General features: G+C 42.0%; 1 protein-coding gene across 3 annotated transcripts in view; it reads right to left on the minus strand.

Moving 5' to 3' along the window:
* tanc1b (tetratricopeptide repeat, ankyrin repeat and coiled-coil containing 1b) overlaps positions 1–26,415 on the minus strand; it is a 96,654-nt gene that overhangs the window by 3,034 nt on the left and 67,205 nt on the right. For all 3 annotated transcript variants that reach the window (XM_046403470.1, XM_046403468.1, XM_046403467.1), the window contains 17 exons: positions 24,326–24,448; positions 22,954–23,235; positions 22,595–22,749; positions 17,642–17,873; positions 16,849–17,015; positions 14,244–14,851; positions 12,603–12,711; positions 12,237–12,359; positions 8,954–9,190; positions 8,646–8,831; positions 7,800–7,878; positions 2,935–3,068; positions 2,599–2,722; positions 2,307–2,482; positions 1,960–2,092; positions 1,069–1,160; positions 481–627 (listed from right to left, as the gene is read on the minus strand). In XM_046403470.1, the coding sequence (XP_046259426.1) occupies positions 481–627; positions 1,069–1,160; positions 1,960–2,092; positions 2,307–2,482; positions 2,599–2,722; positions 2,935–3,068; positions 7,800–7,878; positions 8,646–8,831; positions 8,954–9,190; positions 12,237–12,359; positions 12,603–12,711; positions 14,244–14,851; positions 16,849–17,015; positions 17,642–17,873; positions 22,595–22,749; positions 22,954–23,235; positions 24,326–24,448 (3,107 nt within the window). The remainder of the gene's footprint in view (positions 1–480; positions 628–1,068; positions 1,161–1,959; positions 2,093–2,306; positions 2,483–2,598; positions 2,723–2,934; positions 3,069–7,799; positions 7,879–8,645; positions 8,832–8,953; positions 9,191–12,236; positions 12,360–12,602; positions 12,712–14,243; positions 14,852–16,848; positions 17,016–17,641; positions 17,874–22,594; positions 22,750–22,953; positions 23,236–24,325; positions 24,449–26,415) is intronic.

Consider the following 26,415-nt stretch of genomic DNA (forward strand, 5'->3'; position numbering starts at 1 on the left):
AAATAGTCATTAAATCCGTCGTTCTGTTAAAACTCGAGCAGGAAGAGGCGCGACCGCTCGGCACAGTTACAGCGAGCAGACAGGCTGGCACACGCGGGAACTGAGATTATTTCACAAGGAGATTTGTGGAGATTGAGTCCACTGCCAGTCCAGTAACGCTTGTAGCTTTCTCCCCACCTCCTCCCTGTAACCATCTGAACACTAACAAGCCCACCCCGCCCACACATGCTCAAATCATTTCACATGCTGGACTCCTAGTCGCAGATTTATCTTTCTGTCAATAACATTTCAAAACAACTGGGGTTAGTTCTAGAAAAAAAAAAAAGTCAGTTTTTCATTGAATACATAATAATCCCCAATGACATTCATTACACTCACAAAATAAGTTCCTTATTTAGAGTTATTAAAGGATCAGGCTAAAAATACAGCACTGGCTGAGGAACAAGATAAGAAAAAAAAAGGGTCTCCTGAGAGGCTTACGTTGGTTTTCCTGCGACAGCGGGAGAGATTGAGGTACAGAGACACCCTCAGGTCTTTAAATGCCTTCAGGTCATCGCCAAAGCCTTCTCTAGGAAACTTCCTGAGGGCATACTGGTACCTCTGGGCTGCCTCTTTCATCTTCCCTTTCTGGAGGACACATGGAGGGCAAACATGCAGTGAGGAAGAGGACAGAACCAGAAGGGAAACATGGAGGAGAAAAGCAGGGCAATGTATACACCAGACACTCCCACAATAGCTGTTCTCTGGCTCCAGCACTCCCTTCTCATCAATCACACATACAACACACAGGCAAGCTCAAATTACACACACACACACACGTAACACCTGATTTGTCCTTTCAGCCACAAAACTCAGTCTGTTAAATGTCAGGCATCAATCACGATGCCTTTGGTGAGCAGCACAGAACATCATGCACATCTGCTCATTTCCTGCATTCAACTGAGCTAGAAAAAGATGGCAATCACATCATCATTATGCTGAACTAAATTATATTGTTCAGAGCTGCTTCTTCTTTCTCTTTTTTTTTACTCATTATATAAAAAGTGACCTTTACAGTTGACACATTACCTTGTAAAGCAGGTTTCCCTCCTCCATCAGCTTCTGAAGAAGAATGATCAGGATGTCAGGCTTTGAGGTAGCCATGGCCCAAGCAGCATTTCCTGTGGGGGGGGGGGGAGAGAAGCCGAGAGAGGAGGGTTACTTTGTTGTTTCTGCTGGCAACACGAGGCCACTGTATTCTCTGGAAATTGGGACAAGGTAAAGTTACCTAAAGATTGTACCTGATCGATCGTAAGGAGACGTTCTGTAGCCTTAGTTTATTGAAGGCAGTTAAGAAGAGTTAGGAGGGAGAAAGTGAAGAGAGAAGAGGTCATGCAACAGCAAGAGGAGTCATTTGTAGTGAAAGGAAATACGTGCCAGAAAGAGCAATGTGATATTATGCAATTATGGCCTTGTAACTTTCAGAGGTAAATGCATGCAGACTGTTAACTGTACCAAAAGAAAATTTTAAAGTTCTTTCTCATTCATTCTGATATGGTAGAGCGCCTTGCAGATAAGCCTCAGACCCTGAGAGCTCCCTCCATGAATGTCATTTAGGTGATAAGTCACATTCTTAAATTTAGCAAAGCAGCACACACACACACGTACAGAAACACACACTGAACAGTAAGTGAAAAGCAGGAATGGAAAAAAGTTTTTTCCACAACATTCCACAAAATTAGTCTGAACTTATTCTTGGTAGCAACAAGCAAGCAAACAAACTCGACTGAGAGACAAAACAAACTGCTGAGACGTGAAAGAGCTCAGCGAACCACGGACGGTTTCTACGCGCCGACCATCCGCACACAAAGCTACGCACGTGTACGGTGGGTCATAAATATATACAAAGTTCTACATTTTGCAGCTTGCAGCTCATCGTATGGCTTTCTCTTAAGAAAAAAGAAAAGTAAGTGTGTTTACCCAGCTTGGCCCCTTTCTTCAGGAGAGTCACCACCACTGATGTGTTCCGGCAGCCTATGGCCCTGTCCAGAGGCCTCATCCCACTGTAGTCCACATGCTCTATCACTGCTCCTCTTTCCACCAAATACTGGACCTGCATGAGAGCACCTCATCGGTTTAAACCGTCACAAACAACGTGTTGACAGTCAAGAGCTAACGCAGGACGGTGTGTGTTCAATGATGGCACATGGATGCTCTACATTAAGGCTGAATGAAGGGTGTTAGTGTGTGGTGTTTCTGTGCATCAGTGTGAGTACAACGGTTGTGTGTGTGCATTGAGATATTGTCAACAAACTGATTCCACTTACAATCTCTGCATCGCCATAGAAGGCAGCGAGGTCCAGCGGAGTTCGTCCGTTTTTGTCCGTGTGGTCGATGACCCCACCTTTCTCCACCAAAAACTGCACTACGTTCTTATGTCCTTTTAAACATGCCCAGCTCAGAGGTGTCAGTCCCTCCTTGTCCATCGAAGTCAAAGACGCACCTTCGAGACACAACAACAACAGTCGCTGAACATCTCATATTAACACACAGCCACACACACAGCCCTTGTGATTTTCTTGGTGAATGAGACTGATGGTGGACGTAGCTGTGGCTCACCTTTAGAAAGCAGAAACTCCACAGTGCTCAGGTGACCCTCACAGGCAGCCACCATGAGCAGGGTCCTGCCCTGCTTGTCGCTGATGTTAATGTCGGCACCATGCTGCAAGAGCAGCTCCGCGATCTAGGAAAGAAACAAAAAAGAGACGTCAAAACACATCTAGATGCACGGAGCTCGCACAAGCCTTTAGCTTGTTCATTTAGCGGGGACCTTGTCAGGAAACGGCTTCGACCGGAGTTTACCTTTACTGTACAACAGAAGAAATGTTGAGGTTCAGGTGTAGTTTGAAGCAGTGTGGTGCCTGTGGATACAGAGGGACATGGAGCATGTCTCACCTGCCAGTGTCCCTGTCTGACGGCACAGAATAGAGGAGACAGTCCCCGCCGGTTGACCTGCTGCACCATCGCTCCCTGCTCCAACAGGAAGTTGCATACTTCCATCTTCCCACGGCCCGCTGCTGCTGTCAAGGCTACAGAAAGGAGGGAGAGGAGCATGGAGACACACACACACACACACACACACACAGATGTTAGGAGTGATACGGGTCTTATGTCTCTTTATAGGTTTGTACAGAGGAACAAGTTATGGTAAGGCTGTGTGAATGGAATTTAAACCATCAGTAAGCCACAGAGGAGTAAGGATTGATAACATGCACAGTACACAGAGACTTCTGCTGTTCGTTAGCAACATCCTGGGTCTTTAGTAGCCCACGAGTTTGTGCGAAGGAAAAGGCCCGGATATAAATAGTGTTTGCAATCCTAGAATCCCTCTGATTCTTCACAGAGCAAAGATGAGTAGAGAAATGCAGGCTAATCTTTATTGCTAATTGAGTTTAAAACCACACAATTATTTTATGTCTATTAAAAATCATTAAATTCCTGCCTCAATCTCCCCAGGCCTTGTACAGAGAAACGAGAATTCAGTCATTTTATGCATTGGCAGGCAAACATGAGACAACAAAGTCAAACAATTCAGTCAAACACCCATTCTTGTTTATACTGTATCTTTTTCAGACCACAATTGACTGGAATTAACTGTCTGATTCATTTTTAACAAAAAGAAAACAGAAGACAACCAATATTAACCGGTGCTGTGAAGAAGAAAACAAAGATTCTTGAAATGTTCAACGCTTACAGTTAATCAGCAGCTGCTGATGTATGGCAGCAGATGGAGCGGTCTTAAATGAGCGCCGGTTGTCAAAACAAAGTGAGATCCAATGTAAGTATCAGCACAGCTCTGCTCTCAAATTCACCTCCCAGAGATTTAAGGTGCCGCTGAGCCTCCATATCTGACTGACATCATCCATCTGGATGAACAGTCATCAGAGCCAAACAACCCCACCCTCCATCTGCTCAAAATATGGATCTCCTCACTCACAGCACGGTAAAGAACAATGACCGAGCAGCTAAACTTAGGCTGAGACGTTCCTGGGACGGTCCTGGGTTACGTCAAACATGATATCAACAGCCTGTTTTTAGTCAGACCAGTCCCAGAAGTTATTCTTCGGAGGAATCTCACAATTATTTTTCTTGATACGAGAGCATCTCAGCATTCCTGCTCTACAGACAAGGAGCTCATATTTCCAGCATTTATTTTGTTTCACTTTGGCTTTCTGCTTCAGTATCATCAATAGTCTTGGCTGATTTTATCTTATGTTTTCTAAGCTTTTCATCAGCCTTTCTCTCAACTCTTTCTTTAGCCCACCTACAAAGTCGCTTTGACAACGTCTTGGGGCGGAGACTCTAAATCGGTGTCTGATAAAAACAGATTTACAAAGTAAACACATAATAATGTCCTTATCTGACATTACTGCAGCACCAGGCTGGAGAAACCTGAGATGCACAAACAACAACAAAGGGCTTGTGACCTGGCATTTTAACCAAAGCTTTGCAGATTATCAACCTGGAAACTTATCACCAACACCAACAAAAGGCTCTAAATGACCATTCCTAAAGAGAGTTTGGGATTTTCCAATTTGTCCTTCAGCTATCGTTGTTTAAGGTAAAACTCCATTAGCAAATCAATTAAGATGTCAATAATTGACAAAATGTCAATAGCAACAGGATGCAGGCAATTTACAAAAATCAACACAGAGACACTGATTGTTTCTGTGAAAGGGCAAGATTGTTTTGCCTGCGGACCTAAATTACATGAGAAATGCGAGCGAAAAGCGTACTTAAATTCTATTCCCTGACTGTCTGAAAAGTTTTATTTCACATTTAACTGCTCTGCACTATGGAAAAGAAAAATCAGTGAAAGGAAATGAAAAAACATTTCTGCAGCTCGTGAAGGGAGCATTTGTTTATGCAAGTACGATATTCAACTTCCTCTTTTAATTAAAGTTTTTAATACAAGTTTGGTCTGGACCAAGTGTCATGAGACAACTTCTGTTGTGATCTGGCACTATATAAATAAATTGAACCGCACTGAAATGAATTGTTTACAAGTATATTTGGTTGAATGAAGATTTTTTTTTTTTCTACAAATATATAGAGAAATATCTTCTTATCAGAAAACGCAGTGCTGGTTTCCACATGCAGGTGTTTGTCATTTGATGTGAGAATAAAGAACATCTTTTCTCCAGGCACCTGAACAAACCCACAGACAGCTGCATGGGCGAGCTCCTGCTGCGCTCTTTTTATACAGCATGAGCACTTGCACTCTTTGTACATATAAAGGAAAATAATAGCAGAGCCTCATTCAGAGGAAGTGAATTTTATGCAGTGCAAACCGACAGTTTATTTCTTGACATCTTAACTGTAGCGGGCAACCTTTCTCCAGTGCCTGCAGACCACTTCCCAGAGCCGTCAATTCCTGTATTGTGGAGTGCTTAAAATAAAGCTGTCAGGACAAACATACAGTGACATAAAGGTCCAAAACCATGACAACAACTGGCAAGAATAACATACAGAGAAGTGCTCAGTAGACGCAACGAAATATATCACAAAATCAGAAATGTCAATGTCTTTTTTTATTTGGTGAAATGGAAATTATCTTTAAGATGTAAGATTCTGTTTTTACAGAAGAGTGTAGAGGACTGATTAGGTTTGTCACACGGTGTAACAAAATCTAATCACCCTCTTTATTTCCTCTCCTGGAGGTCATCCAGGGAAAGGTGAACTCATACGTTTGTGCTTTTGGGTCAAAATCAATAAAAGAAAAGCTAGAGTGGACTCAAAACACTGAAGCCCTATTCAGGAAGGAACAGAGCAGACAGGAATAACACAAGATGCTTCAGGTGCTCATTTGTGCCCACTGCCATCAAACTGCACAACAGCAGTGGAGACCACCGACTATGAGACAACCTGAAGACACGATGCCCTGACGGTACGGAGGCATAATGATGTATGATTTACAAAAGACGATGCTGCTACATGGTTGATCTTTGCCTTGAGCCAATCCTGCTGCTGTGTGTTCACAACAATGAGGATAATTCTGTGCAGTTAAATCACCTTTCTTTGCATAACACAGAAGTATTTTGCATCCTAAGAGGGGATTTTAAAAGATGGAGCTTGCACAGATGCACAATCCAATCTGCCTCTATTTAAACACAGGAGACAATGGGCCATTTGCATAGAGATATAATATTCCACTGAATTTTAAATGCGAAGTAAATGTTTACAGAGACAGGTTGTTATCAGAGAATTGCTTCAGAGACAATGATGAATGGTCAGTTTTAAAGGGGATTTTTCAGGAGCTTTGTCAGTTTTGATATTCTCTGCATCAGAGTGCAGTTTCTGCCAGGCTGGATTGTTAATTCTGCATGCTGAATGGCAGAAGAGGGGACTGAGATGAAACCGAGATTTAATATGTTGCTCAGTGCTAATCACTTCTGTTGTTTGCATCCAGCCAACATGACTCCGCTCATATTGGCTGGATGCAAACAGGTTCAAGCCATTTAAAATCCACTATGGAAATGGAGCTGAGGGGGAAAACCTGCAAGAGCTACAGGTGGCTCCGACGTTTATGGAAACTAGGCTGCATATCAGGTTTTGTAATACAACCCAAAGCTTTGGACAAACGTGTTATGTTTTCATCAACCAGACGACAGGTGTTTCAATTGCAGCAGAACACAGACTCTGACTGCAGTCAGACGTCCTGCAGTCATTTAGCAGGGCACAAGCACCAGCTCACCGCATTGTGGACATCCTCTCCACTAATAGGCTGACCTACATTACTGTAGTACCAAACTTTTAGTGCTAAATCCTGCTGATTTACAAGTGAGACAGACACAAAGAGGCTATTATTAAAATTCTGTTTTTTTTAAAATCTATTCTAGTATGAAAAGCACCGAACACCGTTGTCAAATAAGAAGGTGTGCTATTTGAACATTTATAGCTCTGGATCACAAAACTCTCAGAGCAAAAATCTCACGTTGAAGATGAGACACAACATTTGAAGACATTCAGCTCTAACATCGCCAGTGTCAGAAACTTACATAATTTGTGTCAGGAATCTATTTAATTTTACTTAAATTGAAAACTGAAAACAAGGCACATCTGAAAATGACTGGAAGAGCTACAGCCACATACAGCACATGTATCAGCAGCACAAGTCTGCACAGCATGGACCAATCCAGAGGGCCCGACAGACGGTTCCCGCAGGCCATTAGCAACAGCTACACAACCTCTACTCCTGATAAGCAAACTCTGTCTCATCGCTCAGCTTTAATCAGGCAGAGCCACAAACTAATCAGCAATCTGAAAAACCTTCTCCGAGATTAAAAAAAAATCAAGTAATATCAACAGCAAGTGAAAATCCGTGCTTTCAACATCAATATGTTATTCTACACCAATTACCTAAACATGACCAGCAATGGTCACACAGCAGGGTATCTTCAAAATGTCCAAGTTGTTGGCAGTATCTTAACACTAACTACCAAGAGGACAAAGTTGAAATCCAGCGGCATGTTGGATGAAAATCAAAGGAAGCATTTTGTTGACCAAACCCAAGAGTAGAAACCCACATGACCTGCAATAAGTAATGCTTTTAACAGAAGGCACAGCACAGGAAAACGTGGAACAGCCATCAAAAGCTGCGCACACATCCGGGATGAGCGACCTCTACATCAAACAGAGAGCGTTACTGCGCAGAAGAGACATACAAGACCTTCCACTGCAGCACGCAATTACAGCAGTGCGGTCCAGAATGCGAAAACAACAAGCGACGATACCAGGGAGCCACATAATGCAAAACATACCTGTCTCTCCCCACAGAGAGTCGTGGCTATCAATTTGCACAGCATGCTCATTATTCAACGCCAGCAAGCCCCTCACAACCTGCCAAAAAAAAAGAAACTTAGATTAATAAAATTGTGTTCCTACATAAGACATCAAATAAACCTTCAAGAGGTTTAAAACATGCTAATATTGTAACAGAATAACAATGAAAAAAAGTGATATTGCTGCCTGAGCAAGTAATTATAAGTTAACCACTGCAGCCTTGAGAACCATTGCTATAAGGTCATTTGAGTTGAATCATATCTGATTTATACTTAAGACTTTAGCGGATTCTCCTTCTACATGTGGGCTGGCAGCTTAGCTTGGCCCAGTTCTATTATTCTAAGCTGGGCCTCAGGATCCCATTCCAGCTATTGAGAAAGCCAAAATAAGCCTTAAGCCTACAATGCACCTGGGCAGATGAAGGCGCTACAACTGCGATCAATCCCTGAATCCTGTTTTCAGACACACAAGGTCGAATAACACTTCAAACTTAAAGACATCTTCGCTGAGAACAAGGTGAGCTCAAATTTTATCTCCCCCTGCTCTCTGAAGTTGTGAAAAAAGTTGCTGTGCTTACACACAACAAACACAAAGAAATGTGTCAAGATGTTGTAGTTAGAATTCAATGTGGAGCACATTATTGCAGTGCTCTGAAGCAAGCTTAGTTTGTTCTTTCAAATGCTTCTCTTTATGTAACGAGATACAGTTTCATAAAGAGGACATAGTTTCTTTGTCACAGGCTCGTGCAGATTCATTGTTTTTATCTGTAAGGGGGCTGGTGAAGGTTGACTGCGCGTAGCGTAGTGTGTCGGTGTCAGTCAGACCTGTGTGTGTCCCATGCTGGAAGCTGCTATCAAGGCCTGCTGCAGGGCTTTGTTCTTCAGAGAGCAGTCCTGCTGCTGCCCCTCAGCACTCCACTCCAGCTCCAGCAGGTACTGGATAATCTCTGAGTGTCCTCGAAGAGCAGCATGGACCAGTGCACACTGGCCACTCTTATCTACATGATCAACCTAGTGGAAACACAATTTAAAACGGTTAGTTTTATTGTCCTGAAACAAGGGAAATATGCAAAGTTTTTATTTTTTTCGAACTCATATTCATGCACAGAACTGGAAGGTTGTTAGCTCTTCACCTTGGCCCCCCGCTTGCAGAGCAGCATGACTAGTCCCAAGTGTCCTGCAGCAGCTGAGAAGCAGAGGGGGTTCATGCCATTTTCAGACACCACGTCTACGCTGGCCCCGAACTCGAGCAGCAGGGAAGCAATTTCCTGGTGCCCGAGGTGACACTGAACGCAAAGCACCGGCGCGTTGTTCAGGACCTCTGTGCGGTAATTCACGTTTGCTCCACCCAGCATCAGCAGACGGCTTACCTGATTGTACAAATGAAAATGTAGATGCAGCTCGGTTGGCATAACATCATCAACATTATGTAAGTTTTATCATCTGTGCACCTGTATTATCTGCAAACAATCCCATTTTATTGTATTTATAAGTCGTCTTATGTAAAAAGATAAGTATGTCTTTAAATGTTCCCTTTTAAATGAGATAAATGTAACTAAATTGCCAAACAAATGACTTACATTGACATGCTGCCAAACCCTCATTTCGAGCTGAAAATTTGGCTGCATATAACCACGCCATCTACTATGTACTTGTTAGTCCTTTAAAAAAGTACCTTGAAAAGTAGATAAGTCGTTATTTCACTAAAGGGCATTGCAGGTATATTTTTTAAAAGATATTTTGATTAAAATTTAACTTTGTAACACTGGAGGTGCTTCAAGTGGAGAGGATTAAACTATTTGCTATGCCCATAAATCTTTCCAGTTTATGACTTTTAAGGCTTTGTAAACACCACGGTCAGTGACTAATTTAAAGAGAAGCAGAATCTAAGATGTATTTGGTTTTCCCCTGTAACTCATTTCAGTCTACTCTTGAGATTTTTCCTCAAAGCAAAGGTCAGATGCCAAATGAAGTGGTCACATTCTGCTGAATGCAATTATTATGTGTGCTATTCTCTTCCACGACGAGGAAATCAATCACAAAAGCTAAGTCAAACAGAACCACTGAGCCATATGAGTATCCAACAACAGGAAATGAAATTGTGTTTTATTTGTTGGACCCGCTGTGGAGTAAATTAACAGCAGTTCTGTGCTCTTCCCAGAGGACAGCACAAGGTCATTCTGTAAATGTCTATTTGAACAATGCTGCGCTTACACAAAATGACTCCCAAACAGACAACGAGCACGAGAACAAGTGATGGAATACCACTGAAACACTAAGAAAAATGTAGGATAATTAATCTTCTAGTGAGAATAAATCACTGCAGCAGGAACACACCATGATTCCCTCTCCCCCTCAAAACTAACCCATCAGCTATACCGGCAGTTCTCTTAATCACGAATATTATTCAAGTTAGAAGTTTAAAGAATGACCTTAACTACAATTTATATTGATAGTAAAAGAAAAAGTTTATCCTCACATGACTTTGCAACATTAATCCTGTGGTGACCTTCTAACTCCCCACGTTTCTCATTTTCTTCATCCTGACACATATTTCATCGATATCAACTTCCCAATTTCCTGCAAACATTTTTCATTTTCCGTACTTTTATATGGGAATATGAACGCCTGGACATTATCTGATGGTTAATAAACGGCTAATCTCGGTGTGAAATCAGCAACTGACTATTTTAGTTTGGAAATATTATTCAGCTACGTCATGCAAACTGCATGTATCTGCCTTATAACTTGCTTTATTACTTTCCTCTTAACTAACGTAACACAAGACGATCTCGTATCACTCGCACACTCTTTTCATTTGCTCTTGTCCATATTCGTTGCCAACATGAGACACACATGAGACAGATCTACCTCTGTCCTGAACAAACTCAGACGTGTTCTTTTCATTATCATATATGCAACATGGAAAATGAGAAATGTGAGGAAAATAGCAAATGTTTTATGGGCTGAATTGAAAAACGGTTAAAAGAGCTGGTGAAACAGAAAAGCTGAAAATTTTGCATTCTCGCAATCCTTTTAAATCACGTAACCTCAGAACCTACAGCTCAAGACACAAATCTTGGTGCAGCTATGAACCTAAATTTCAACAACCACATAAAGACAATTACAAAATCAGCCTATTACCACATTAAAAATATAGCCAGAACTAAATGATTTCTATCAACAAGATAAAGAAAAACTTGTTTTACTTCCTTTTGTGTTTTACTTATGTTTTATTTTCGGCAGGCTAGACTAATGTACAGCTGTCTTCACAGGTCTTAGCAAAAAATCAATCAAGCTGCAGCTCATACAGAGTGCTGCTGCCAGAGTATTCGCTCACACCAAGAAAGAGGAGCACATTACACCAGCTCTTAAATCAATGCTCTTCCTGTATGGCAAATGATTTCAAAACCTTATTACTTGTCCATAAAGCACCGGATTGTCTCGGACCTAAACAGGTCTCTGATCTCCTCGTATGTCACGAAGCATCCAGACCCCTTGGGCGATCTGCGACAAGTTTACTCACTGTTCCCAGAATTAAAACAAAGCACGGTGAAGGTTTAGTTTCTATGATGCCCACCTGTGGAACGAACTTCCTGTCGGCCCCTTAAAATCAAAGCTTAAATCGTGATTGTTTGCTGTGGCTTTCCAATAAATCATATACATAACTTCTTCTAAGTTATACTTGTAGTAGTAGTAGTTATACTTGCTTTTGTTCTTGGCACCGTTTAAATGCATTTTTTTTAAAAACGTCTTCTGTTTAATGTATTTCTGTGTCATTCTAAAGCACTCTGAATTGCCTTGAGTCTGAATGGCGTTACATAAACTTGCCTTACGTTCTGAATGCCTGTTAACGGCATTTGCTGACAAAAGACAGTACAGGGCTCAGGCTAATGACAAGAAACACGATGCGTCAGTCTATGATGCTGCTGCTTTTCCTGGTGGTTTCCACTGTTAAGCTGTGCTCAAGTAGGTGTAAAGAACAGAGCGTGACATTTCTATGAATTCATAACTTAACTGCCATCTGTAGACCTGCAAGAGAATTCAGGGAGGACAAGTTACTAATCATTATGAAGTGTGACTTGAGTGTTTTAGGTTAAATTATTTGGATTTTTAAGTGCAGAGCATGTCATCATGCTGGGTGTGTTTGTAATTTTGGACTGCAACTATTCTTAATCCTTTCGTTTTTGAATAATCAATTAACTACACTAATAGTTAATTCAAATTGCTGTTCTGTCTTATCAGTGACCAAAAACCTGAGAAGATTCTATTTACACTGGTATAAAAATGAAAATGAAATAAACTGGAACTGGCAAAAATCAATTTCAAAATGACTTAATAATTACTTTCACCATGGAATCAGTGACTGTTTGTATCAGGTCCAACTGACACATAACAGCTGGAGAGCATCTTTACCTTGACGTTAGGTGTGTAGAGATTCCTCAGGGAGGCCAAGGCTGCAGAAAGGCCATCGGCACTGCAGCTGATCCACAAAGCCTGCAGCACGCTGGACGACACACCTGTTTTCTTACTCAGGCCCTGCAGCCACACACAAACACCACATACATGATTGCACAAAGACGAAAACACACGTACATAAAATGTTAGTCAACTTGAGCAGCACAAGCTATCAGTGTTTCTTCTCACATCCCGTGGCTTCTCCTCTCGTCAACTCTACTCATACAATACATAAAAAGTGAATGAACGCCATGAAATTCCTAGAAGGGGTGGATTCCAATCAAAGATGAATGTAGGGGGCATCTATAGGTTCCATAGTTTTACCTTGAAGATGTGTGCTTTAAGGATGTGATGTCCCAGTTCCATAGTCTGCTGCCGATTCAGTTTCCCTTCTTGGCGGGAAAGCATGAAAGCCATAAGAGCGTGGCCGGTCCTGGGTTAGGAGAGAAGAAAGGATGCTGAGCTGTAAAGCAGAACAGTTAGCAAAAAGAACTGCAAACTTAATGTTTGAAACATGGATTCAGTACCATCTGCTTCAGGATGAACTTTGGATGCTAGTTTTTTTTGTCATATGTAAAGTCTGCACATGAATTGTCATGGTGAACTAATTCAATCTGCGCTTTTGTAAATAAACGCTGAGTAATGCCCCACTGAAAGATAGGGAAGAGTGAATAAACCCCTGGGTTCTTCTTTCCTTCTGCACTCAGGCAATCTGGCATTAATTAATGCAGAACTTCATTAAAAGGATATGCATGACTGCAGATCACTTTGATCTGGTTAAAATTCTCTCTAGTTGTGCCCAGGCACAAACAGAGAGGCAGTGCAGAAAGCCTTTGTCTGCATGTGCATTCTCTGTGCCAGGCTCTGAGCCTTTGTTTTGTTTTAATGACGGACTTGGAAGGCTGTGAATGACCAGAATATGAAGCTAAGCTCTGGTCCATTTAGGGACACCACTGTGTGAGCGGAGGTGATACTGACGAGCAACAGGGAGGACAAAAAGCAGGCCAAAGTGACATCATCCTTTTTGTTAAGTGTGAATGACTGTAGGCTCTAATGTGGGTGAGGGGGCTCCAGAATTACAATTAGGTAACGCTACTAAAGCAGATAAGCCTGTCATACAGGGCAAAACGGGCCAGCGGGAGACAATGATTATTTTCTGCAAATTGAAGCCTCTTCTGAAAAGTTCACATAGCCTGTTAGAACTGCTCCATTTCTAACATGCGTTTTTAGTGAACAGGAACACAACGGTGAGAATACACACTAATAACATGACTTTTACAAAATGAATTCAATACATTTTTGACATCCAGCTATTTCAAATTAAGGTGGTACCCACTGCTCGGCGAAAAAGACTACCACTATTACATTTTGGTTTTAATGGAAATTTAGCTCTTCAGTCTGTGGCAAGAATATCTGTATGTCAGTAGTGTCCTTGCAAACTACTGATTGCTGGTAACAAAACAAGTCGCAATACAGTGCATTAGCAGTGGCATCATAAATAACGGGCTGCTATGAATACAATAAATACGTGGAACCTCTCAAGCTCAATTTCCTCCCTGCCTCAGAAACGAGCCCTGCTGCACTTATTGATTCGAACATTCTACTTAGTCTCTATGTAGACAGTTCATGTCAGTTTAATTTTTGTGCAAAGTGGTGGCCATGATTCATATGCTATTAATAACCAATTTAAAACTGCACTGACAAGTACAAAAATTCTTTAGAGCGTGGGTCTGCTGCGCATATTGTTGAATTTCAAGCAGTGCTCCAAGACAAAGTCTCAAAATCACTCAAAGGATATTTTAATTAAAAACATCATAGCTCATAGACTGTCTGAGGTCTAATTGTGACGCATTGCAAGAATATTTCTAGATGCACTACAGACTTATCGTGTCTGTAATAGCAACCCAGATTCCTAAAGGGAGAACTGCTCAGTTACTGCATTTACTTACAAAGCAGAGGACTGACCTGGGGTCGCAGAGGAAGTCCGTGCTCTCTCCATCAGCTCTCCACACCAGCCACTCTCTGAAGGAGGGGTGACAAAACATACGCGTCTTGTCCCGCCGTTTGATGAGGAAGCATGAGAGCAACTCCATGCGTTGTTGGAAGTCCTCCCATGGCAGCTCCCCTTGGACGAAGCCGGCGTTGATGGCGTGGAACAGCTGCTCATCAGTCAAGGGGTGCAATGAGGCTAGCGCCACGTTGAGGATGGGCAGTGAACGCTCAAAGGCCGAATTGGTCATAAACTTCATGTTGCACTGTAACTGGTATAGCTCAGCCAGCGAGACGGGTACAACTTTGTAGCTGGCACTCTTGATCACCAAGTGGCCTCTCTCAAACAGATCCAGGGTGAGTTTAAGATACAGGTAGGAGCCCTGGCTGCGTGAGATCAGGTGGCTACTGAGCTTGCCAACAGTGATAGGGTCTGCCTTGCCATTCAGGCTAATATTGTTCATGATATCCTTGCTGCCATTGATGCGATATTGAATGTAAGCATTGAGGTCGTTGCTTATCTCTTTGTTGTCGCTAAAGTCATCCAGGGAGATCTTGGAGAAGGGCAGAAGGCTGGTGATCTCCTGTTGAAAAGACAAAATCAGTTATAAACAAGAACTTATATCAGAGCAGACACTCATTTTCTATATTGCCTATCCATCAGGGGGGCTGGAGCCTATCCCAGCTGACTGGTCGAACCAGTATCGGCAGTCAATCGCAGGGTAATGTAGAGTAGCCAATTAACCTAATGTGCATGTTTTTGGGATTGTGGGAGGAAGCCGGAGTACCCGGAGAAAACCCACGCAGACACAGGGAGAACATGCAAACTCCACACAGAAGGGCCCAGAATGGGATTCGAACCTGGAACCCTCTTGCTATGAGGCAACAGTGCTAACCACCGCACCACCGTGCTGCCACTCAGAGCAGATATGCTGCTTAATTTCATTCTCATTGCAAATTAGTCAATATTAATGAGAAAATCACAAACACCAAATAACAAATCTAGCTCGTCCCTAAATCTAAATTGTGCTCCTCGTTAATGCAACAGACAAATAGAATAATTAAGGCTAAAAGCATTTTTTACATCCTTACATTTGAAAAAAAAAATCCTGCTTGTGTGTGTGTGTGTGTGTTTTATCAGAGAGAAAGCAAACACACTGAGCTATCAAGCCAAAGCAGAAAATTTTAACTGTTGGAAGTGTAGCTGTTATATAAAAACGAGACTGGGAAAGTGAGTATTTAGAGGCAGAGAATGGATAAGACGGTGGTGGTGGTGGTGGTAGTGGTGGGGGGCATCGGTCAACAGGAACACTTCTAGCACAAGTCTGAGCCAGAGCTCACATTTCAATCTATGTCCTGGGGTTTGGAGAAATCAATGCACCTTAATCCTCCAATCCTCAGCCTGTCTGAGGCTAGAGAAACACTGCCTCGGTGAGATAATTCTCTCTTCCTCATGATGACAAGGTACAGCGAACACGCTCACAAACACATGTATCCACACATCCATACACATGCACCAAGTCACCAAAATACACTGATCATATTCCCAGAGGTGGGTTGAAGTGCCAGCAACACCTCACAGATAAAGCAGATGTCATTCTACCAAGCACAGGTTAATATGCTGAGCCCTTTTCCTGAGCCTTATTTGTTTGCTCAAAGTGCAAAACAATACTGTCAAATTTTCATGACATTTATTCGCAGATATATGATGCTGTGGTTGCAACCTGAGCTGTATCATTTTTACATGACTACCTCCAAAGACAAAAATATTAAAATGGCCTTTCCAGTGTTATATGAATGATTCATTATTTTATCAGCTAGTCGCTCAGATGCTGCGACATATGACACTGAACAGTGACTTCAGAGACACAAATTCCCTTCGGCTCTATTCAGTCAATTCCGTGGTGTGAAGTTAACTGGGACATCAAAAAAAAATCCACATTATGAACTCACCCTAATAAATTAATAAACCTGAATACATACGAACTAAATACATAATGTCAAGCTTACAATATACTGACATGGTACATCCAGAGAACCTCACGAGGAACCAATTATTCATTTTGGTTCACAGTTTGTAGCGTGATGCATACTGATGGACGGTGCTGCGACCTGGCGTTTGCCTGAGCATTAATAACTTGAGTTCTGGATGTCAGTCAGTCAGCTATCACATTATTATCCCAGGCTCAGAGCTCCACTCCAGCAAAGAGAATCAGCCGTTGCATGTCAGAGCCTCAGCTATTGCCAGTGATGACAACATAGACCCAGCACATCTCTGTAACTGGTCGACCTACTGTCACTTTCCCTCCAAGCTAGTCAGCTCAAAGTGACTGACTGCCCTTTCCCTGCCACGCAGCCTTGATTTCCAGGTCACTGATACTTGACAATTCCCTCTTGAATGGATATGCTTGACAAAAATGACAGTGTAGGGAGCAGAGTATAACAAGGAAGAGCAGCTCAGGAAAGCCTTTCAGCTCTCACCCTTGTGAAAATCTACAGGGTTTGATGGCTGGCAGGGAGTGTGACTTCTTTTGTAGTACACATATTTTATTTTGTTTTTTATTAATGAGCTCTTCCTTACCACTAAATTGACTCGCACAGTAACCACCAGTTTAAGCCAGGGGGGGAACTTGGCAATGATCTTAGTGATGAACGAGGCAACGGTGTCTCCATAGTCAGGCTTGTGGAACTCGGCTTCGTTCAGCCCGTCTATCAAGATGATGTGGTCGTCCTCTGGAATCTTGCGCTCTGGAATCAGACACACAAAAACCAACAAATGTAAGACATCTTGCAGTGAGGTGCTGAGGTGCCTTGTTTCACTGCAGTAACTAACTGGCTCTTAATGGTGCAGTGAGTGAGTACAGACACTGCTACCACTTTACTCTTCTGAAATGTCAAATTACATTTGCTCTTTAAAGAAAACAGTAAATACCTCAAGTGGCAGCTCGTTGAGCTCCTGTGGGAAATCTATCTTTCCTCCGATCCCTTGGTATTATCACACATTTGTGATGGTTGTGTTTTACATTACGATAATGTTCATATCATACTGTCTTTATATGGCATAGCAGAAGTGTCTGGTAGATTGCAAAGCAACTGACACTACACCACAGTGTCAGCTGTCAGTTAGAAATCTAACAAGTAACTAGAATTTAGTTTAGCCCTAGTGTTTGACAAAACTTAGTCACATACACAAATTTGTTCAGATACATGTCAGCACTTCTGCAAAGGTAAGACTGTTTAAATATAAATATATATCCATATATGTACTATATATTTCCTGCAGAGCAACATCTGGCTTAAAACAGACTAAGATAGCAAACGCAAAATTAAGTGACAGCAGAAGAACATTAAATATTATTCAGCAGTGGTTTTACCTTTACGAAGGTTGACTAGTGGCTCAAGTACCCCCCTACGGAAAGCAGCCATGGGGTCTTGGACACATGAACGCAGACTGAGCATGCTCTGGAGGTGGGGTTCTTTCAGCAACAGCTCCCGATATGCGCTGAGCTGGTGTGCTCTGCACAGCAGGGCAGCAATACTATGTACAAACTCTGGCACCAGGCAAGTGTAGGTGTTATCTGCCTGGCAGTAGTGATATGCCACCACCTGGAAGACAAATAGTTGGAAGAAAAACAGATAAAGAGAGGGTTTGAACTTAAGAATTAAAAGCATATTAGAGTAACAAATTAGGAGCATAAATTAATTTTGGCTTTAGCAATGAAAAATGTGCAAAGCTGGAAACGTTCAACAACCTAAAAGCATTTAAAAGAGCCAGCAGCACTGTTGATTAAAAACCAAATTCTGTGGATATAGTGTTGAGTGTTATTCCTTTCATATTATAACCCTCCTTTAAGTCACATATTATCTTTTCAACAAAGTTTAGAAGATGACTTAATCCACCCAGTCCACACAGAAGGGATGACTGATTAGGTGGGTAATGGCTGACCACATCAGATAAAGTCCAGTGGATCCCAGGTGCAGTTCTAAAAGAAGGATCCTCTGTGTCTGAACAGGTTTCTGCAGTGTTCAAAGGAGGTCTGATTTAGAAGGAAAAAAAGGAGGAACAGAGATGGAGAAGAAGGTGAGATGCCCTGGGGATATATGACTCTATTCTAATTACAGTCCAACCTGCAGGAGCTGACACACTTCCAGGGGCAGCAGGAGGAGGAGGGAGTGGCTGACCTGTTCCTCTGCTGGCTCTTCCTCTTCTCCTGCTGCCTACTGCTGCTCCAATAACAATGCAGATCAGCTTCTGGAAAAGTCACTGCCTAAAGCCTACTTTCATCCGAGGTGGCACATCGGGTTTGGCCCAAGGTGAGAAAGATTCCACCTTCCGGGAACCATATAGTGATTGCAAATGATGTCTTACTAAAATCCTTCCTGTTGAATCATGGCAACCATCTGGGTGAGCAAATCATTGCAGGAACACATTGGTCTGGTACCTTGGCAAAACAACCTGTGAATACTCAAATTTGTCTCAAATGGAAACTAGACTGACAATTAAACTGAACTGTCATTTCACTGAAAATAACAAAGGCGTTGACAGCGTTGTAAAGGTCTGAAACGAGGTAAAGTAGGAACAATGAAACCATACACTTTCAACATCAATCCAGGGTCTTGTGATGGTGCTGCTTGAAGAGCGGTGACTGCTATTTAAGTGGAACAAAAGGAGCTTTGTCTATGGTACATTTCACACTATCACTGTAACACAAAACTAGTTGTCTCTAGATCTGAATTCGTTATAATACTGACAAAAATAATATGTGGCTCTGCAAAGCTTATCTGTCAGAAGTACATAAATCTGTGAATATTAAGCAGAACCTAAACACATTAGGCAAGGAAGAAAATGAGAGTTTGTAGAAGAAGACTACCAAAGCCTATTACTTCCATTAAATTCAATGGTACTAAATTTTCTTTACTGGAATATGAACAGGAACAGGAATAGAAGCAACTGATTTGTTTCAGTAAAGATGACCAAATATTACTGTACATTCTGAGATTTTTCTAGACTGTGAAAGCCAAGACAGCTCACCAGTCAAGTCACATGTGATTAATTACACACAAGAAACAGGGCTATGATGTTGCAGTTTATCTTGGTAGAACACAATATTCCAGTCAGATGTCTGAGAGAAAACAGAGACTGTGGAACACTTTTCTCCTGGGAGATTTTATGTGTCACACAAATTGAGGGCTTTATGTGGAAGATGTGATAACAAAGCAACAGATCGAAGCTCGGAAATTATGTTCAGCAAAAGCATTGAATTAAAGCAACCCACTGTTTGCATTAATACAGAAGGGTGTCTGCCAGAGAGACTGAAGTGATAGTTGTTGCACAACTTATTTAGACGACTGCTTCATCAATGAACGACAAGATCTCGACAAATGATGATGCAACAACTGCAGTGCACCTGCAGTTCCTCATCTACTGGAATAACAATGAATTCACTGCTGAGAAACAAAGAAGAAAAAGGTGTCAGAGGTGTAAGGCATAAAACTGCAAAAAAATAAAAAAATAAAAAATCCCAAAACCACAAAATGTAATGGCCTCAGCGCTCACTTTTAAATCAATGATTAAAAAGAAACGACAGAATTTGACAGAAGCTTCTCAGTGTTGCATCAGTATTCACACATCACAGGAACAGAGCCCCCTGTGAGAGCGCCTGTTGGAAACACTTTACACAATAATTGGCTAGAGGGATACTGCTTCAGTTTCAACGACATTTAGATGAGCCCCACAGGCATAAAGTCATCTGTCTGGTGCATGAACTTTAGTGTTCCCAGTTGCAGAAGAAAACTACATAGTAATTGTGTCTCATGCCCCATTTCACCTCCACGGAGGCATTCACGACAAGGCAAGAGTGCTAAACCCTGAAGGGACACCAGGATATAATCAGTAATGTTAAAAATGAGGACAAAGCAGGCTCAATGACTGAGCCCTGAGAGAGAGTCCCATTAGAAAGCTGTGCCACCCATCAAAAGTGCTAACAACTCGCCATCCCAAAGGTATTCAAATCAAGTGAATGTGATCATGAATCAAAAATATTCTCTGAAACACAGTGGTGCCCCATATTCTTTGTTAAAACTCTCAGCAGGTGAAGCAATGCCAAAGGTATTAAATTCCTCTGAGAGTTTCAGTCGAGTGAGCATTTCCAGAATGGCCTGAACATGCAGGTTTTGCAACCCATCAATGCTACGGACTCAGTGGTGCTGTTTTATCAACAAAGCATTAAGGGTGCAGGAGCGAAAATGTGAAGAGGGGTTTCTGACACTTGAAATTATTTCATGATGCTGAATTCAAAATTGATAGAAACCACCATGAAAGTTGTGGAGCCAAACATTATAAAACCAAAAGACAGCTGCAAACAGCCACTTCACAATCCAAGCCAAAGTGCATTAAGTAGAGGATGGTTCAGACAAGCACAGTGCTGATTTGTCTGCCCATTTGAACAATTTTGCTCATAATGTGAGAAAGCATTGCAATAGCAATGACAGTGCTGGCTAAAATGTAGGAATAATGTAGCTCATTTGCCACTATAACAAAATGAGAAGTTTGATGAAGAACTGAAATGGCCCCTGTTGGCCTATTTTATCTGTTAGCAATACTGAAGCTTTCATTAGAGTGATTTTATCTAAGTCAGGTCAGCTTCGTTAGAGCCCAACCAAATGGGCAAAAGTATGTAACAGAACTGAATATGTATATGGAGACTAAATGTTCACAAATGTTAACAAGGCATTTCATTAAACCATTTCTATATTTAGTTTAAATTAACTGGATGCAGAGCGCACTAGTGGCCTAAGGACTACAAGAGTAGTCAACTGATTTAGCACTACACTCCTATAGCAATCTTAGACTTGTGATGGACCAAACAGTGATCATAACTGATGCAACAAAACCAGATAAATCATCTTTTCTGTTTCACACATTCTTAATCAAAACCTAAGAAGTACATATGCACAATGCAACTCAATCCCAGAAAGAGCAAACTGAGATTTGGGTGTGCCATACTAGTGGCACTTAATGTAGCCAGTAGACTCAACCAGAGATGAGGAGGGGACTGGTAAGTTTACTTACTACCCAGTTACAGGGTTCAGCCTTTACTGATGCCGCCTCAGATGACATAATCAGAGGTCAGATTTTGTGCAACCCCCTCTGCAGCAACAAAAGGCTTTACACACCTTTTTTTTGTTTACTTTTTCAAACACGGGAAACGGCCTGTAAACACATTTTGATATGGAAAATCAGTGGACAATGAACTGCAACATCACTGGCTTTCTTCTGGCTGCGGACCTTTGATTTAATTTTCTTTCTTCTGATGTCATTACTGTCCTCTCTCTCTCTCTCTCTCTCCCTCCACTCTTTTCTTGTCATCTCTCTACTGTTGGATGTCCAATAAAGGACAGGCAACAAAATATTAAAAAACTGCCTTGTGAAAAAGAACATATTATCTTCCAGGAGTTTTATTTCAGACAGCTGATCTGGAGTAAATACCAGAGTGTACTCTAAGATAGTATTTAGGTTATTTAGGACAAAAAATGCACTTATACTTATAGTGTGTTACCATGGCAGTGCAGAGAAAGACTTTGTGTTCACCCTACACAATGCAAATTCCTTCCATCTGTGATCTAAAAGAGCATGCTGAAGACCTGAGCAGTAGTTTCCTCTTCCCACTGCCTCACAGGCACACTGCAGCACTGAGCTGCTGCAGACATTAATATTGTTTTCATAGTCAAGTATTTAAAGTATACTATTCAGGATTTCCTTAAAAAACAAAATATAGACTCACACCAAAATTATACATGTCCATCATCCCTTATGACCTGCCAGAAGTGCATGCTGGTGTCTGCATTTGCAGTGACCCTGCCCTTTGCACATATTTTCTTAGTACTTTGCTGTGCTTGGATGTTTCTGGCGGCAGTCCTTGGACTGCGGTCTGTAGCCACTAGCCAATAACAGCTCACATGGCGTGAGGTCGGGACCAGGCTACACTGCTGTCTCTCTGCTGTAGATCCATGTGACTGTTTAACAGGGGGTGTGCAGGGCAAGCTACACACACATACAGGCTGAGCAGAGAGGCAGACAGCGGCTTCAGAATACAACGTCACAAAACAATCAAAATCAGAAACAAATGAATATAAACAACTGTACAAATCAACTGACTGGAGATGGCACCAGGGTCATGCTTGCATCTCTTACACACTAAAACCAACTCTGCGCATCACAGCGAGAGGGATGGATCATCTTCTTTAAGACAATCTTTTCATCTCCACTCAGGTTACTTTTAAAATTCCTCTTATATGCTAGGGTACAGTACTGACTTAAGTTGTACCTTTGCAGCCAGGCGTCTGACAGCCTCCTCCCTGCGTCGCTGAATCTCAGGGGTCCCTGGGCAGCTGTTGGTCCTCAGTGTGTTGGCAGCACTAGAAGGTGGAGTAGGCTGTGGAGGCTGGCTGAGAGGGAGTTCAGCAATTGGTCCTCCACCACCTGGAAGACACAGATAAACACTATTTACACTAGCAAAATTGATTTTTATGTTGTGAAGGCAGATAAGGCCATATTTTCTGAAATCAGTTTGAAAGTAGTCGAGGATATATTGTCTATGGATATATCTTCCCTTCACTAAAATTACAAAATTAAAAAATAATAACATTAACTAAAAACTCCCAAAGGCAAATACTGATTGATTACTTTTAGGGGAGGCATTGGGACTGTTGGAGGCAATCTGACGCATGCGGCCTCCGTGGCAGCTCAGTGCTACCAGCCGGGAGATAATGGCAGTCTTCCCATAACCCACGCTGCCCACCACTACAGCGCCGTGGCTCTCTGTAGACTCGCTGGCCTTCAGGACATCTTCCAGCTGCTGAAAGATCCACTCTCGGCCCACAAACACAGAGTCTGTGGTGATGCTGGGCACCTCAAACAGCAAGGGTTTGAGCATGATGTCCACGGCTTTGTAGGGAGCGAAACGACCTGAGGAAAGGGAAACTAATTAAAATTATAATTGTGCAATCTGTCTCACAAAAATATGTAGCATCAGAGACACTGCGTTTCAGACAAAGGCATGAAATATGCTTCAGTTTGCTACTGGAGTTAATCCCACTTTTTGTCAACAACAACACTCCAAAGTTTTAATGTTGAAACATCAATCATTTAAGTGTAAGCTCTTCAATAACCTCTGAGTGATGTGCCAATAACACAATCAAGTGATGACAAGACTCGACCTTTAGTTCAGCCTGAATTTATCCCAAAATAAATTCAAATTCCATCACTGACTGACATGATCGAGAAGATCATCTGATTGTTTGTTCTCCCACAATCTGCCACGAACTTCAAAAACCTGAGAGCTGAAGCCTCCCATAGTCTGTTTTAGCTTGATTTAGTGGAATTGTAATGTAAGTGGACTTAAAGAGAGTTGTCTATATGGTCCACTTCAGCACGAAATAGATCTCTGAACGCGTTGTCTTTTAGGAACTCGTTGAAAGCTCTTACCCTCCATACTAATATAAGTATCATTGCACCTATCAGTATTAATGCCACTACAGCTGATTCTTCTTTCCAAATGGTACTCCAGATGCTGTTCTTATTGAAAGAGCCCACACCTTTGGTCTGAGTGTTTTCTGTAACTTTGAAATGGCTTATTGTTTTAACAATGGCTTAACTTTAAGTTTTGCAGATTTTAACAAAAACATTTGGATTCTTGGTGAATTGTTGGTGTTTGTACTCTAGACCAAATCTTGGTTTTGTTTTGTTTTCTGTTAATTAGTACTGTTGTTTCTTCGGCAGGGATATAAAAAAGAATCCACTTATGTGGATTCTGCCTCTGTGTCAACTTTAGGTTTAAGGAGTTGTGGAAAAGGAAAAAGACATTTTCAAAAGAGGGTTAAATAGTTTGTAATGTGATATTAAATGATTCATGTTCTCATATAATATTCACTGTGTGGGATTTCTCTCAGAGAGACAGATGTTCCAAAATATATAACCAAGATAAAATCTGGTGAGCCAAGGAAACCTTAAATGAATTTCTCTATAGAGACAAATGCGCGGAGAAAACAAGCTTCACCTTTAGAGTCCTGAGGTGGCCTTCCCCCTGTATTATGCCAGGGCAGGCGAATGGATGTCCGCAGGGGGGTGTTGCGCTGTTCATCAAGAAAGCTCAGGTCTTCCAGCTTGGTGGAACTGGTTGCTGCACACAGGGACACAGACAGAAAGAAAGAGAAAGTGAAGCACACAAGTGGTACATTGACTATGAAGAGCAGAAACACGCTGAAGAGTAAAATTTTGTGGCATCTCTGAGAGAAGATGAGTGAGGAAGCGGCGAGCCAGTGTGCTTTGACATTTGCAGTTTGCTTGAGGCATTGTGTGCAGCGACCGGTATACTGCAGCAGGAAAAATAACAATGTCCTTAAGTCAAGACAAAATGGTCCTTTTCTGCTTGTTACAATCAGAGAAAGCTATAGAAATACTCAATTCCATGTTCATTACTGTCAATGTATTTGTAAACACAGGACAGTTTACTGTGATTTCAGTACCATAATGAAGAACAGACTCTATCTGTAAATCAACACACAATAATGAAGCATGGAGACAAACAGTGTGAGGCCTCAGAGAGCACTGTCCACCTTACTGTTAGAAAGAGGAAAAGAACTCATTCTACTACAGGTTAATCTGACAATATAGCAGACAGTTAGATGTTTGAAGCATGTTTTCAACCATGAAGTGGAGAAGGTCTCCTTCTGGTCGTATACTTTCCACATGAACTACTTCATGAGCCATGGATGACAATGCAAACATTTGAGCTCTAGCACATGGTCTCTGAACATAATAAAGATGTGCACTAGTACAACAAGACCTCTCTTCTGAATGGCATTTGCTGTTCAACAATTTTATCACCATGGTGATCTATGCTCCCTTTGCCCTGTTGAAGAGCAGAATGAAAGCTTTTCATCTTCACCAGCCTCTACTGGGAGAGGCTGTCGCAAACACTCAGCTCTTCTCTTCACTTCCTCTCTCCCCTCACTTGGTCACTAACTTGCTGTCTGGAATGTCCCACTAATTAAAACCCGCCTGTTGACAACAAGCAACTGAGCAAGCTGCTATCAATACAGCTTTAATCAGAATAAAATAAGGCACTCATGGTTACTTTCACTGCAGTGGACAATGCTTTCACAATTGCCACAATGAACAGGGTTGAACTAAGACATCAACAAAGATAAAAACAATATATGGAGCCAGTGAGGGCAATGAAGCATCAAAACTTGAGAAAACCTAAAGTTCAACTGCACAGCTACTTACATCCAACAGCAGAACAGAGGAAGGACAGTGGGAATTCTCAAAACCCTCCCCCAGTGTGATAACTTCATAGACAGACATACAGGCAAGTAGGCAGGGTGCAAACACTAAATCTCCAGAGTCCTCCCAGTGGATGAGCTCACCAAGGACACAAAGCGACTCCCTCGCCCCAAAGATGCCATGCAGGCACACTGACAGCGTTGAGCCGCTGAGCAGAGGGCTTGGCTGCCTCCCTCTCAAACCCTCAGCCAGTCACAGCATATACAGCATTAAGCAATCACTAAATGAATGCTTTCCAGAGTGCACCCCCCCCCCCACACACACACTTTCTATACAAATGTATACACTGTCAATGTGCTGCATGCATTTGCATGCACACACAAAGTTTGCTAAGCAAGCAGCAGAGGATGAAAAGGGAGTGGATTAGACAAAATATAAATGGAAAACCAATAGATTCAGTCTCCAGTGGCTGATTACAGCTTGTAATGGGCAGCTACGTCTGCATTAATCAATGATCCTGGCTGGAATGGAGTGAGGCATAAGAAAGAGGCATGTGGAAAAGATGTAGAGCAGAAAGAGGTACAGCAGCAGAGTTATGAAAAAGAATATGACACGGATGCTGGAGGGTGAGGGGTGGGGGCAAGGGAGATGTGTGAACAGAGGAAGAGAGAGGGACAGAAAATCAAACATAAAGCCCGGTACTGACACACGGGAGAGTATATTTCTTTTTTCTTCGATGATTTCTTTACGATTTTTGGAGTGGAGAACACAAAAGCCACACTGAACCTCAGTCTACAATAGGCATATCTTTTTACCCACGGGAGCAATAAACAAGGACTGAAGGAAACACTCAGTTGGACT

Source organism: Scatophagus argus, chromosome 11 (genome assembly GCF_020382885.2).
Source record: "Scatophagus argus isolate fScaArg1 chromosome 11, fScaArg1.pri, whole genome shotgun sequence".
Classification (NCBI taxonomy): Eukaryota; Metazoa; Chordata; class Actinopteri; family Scatophagidae; genus Scatophagus; species Scatophagus argus.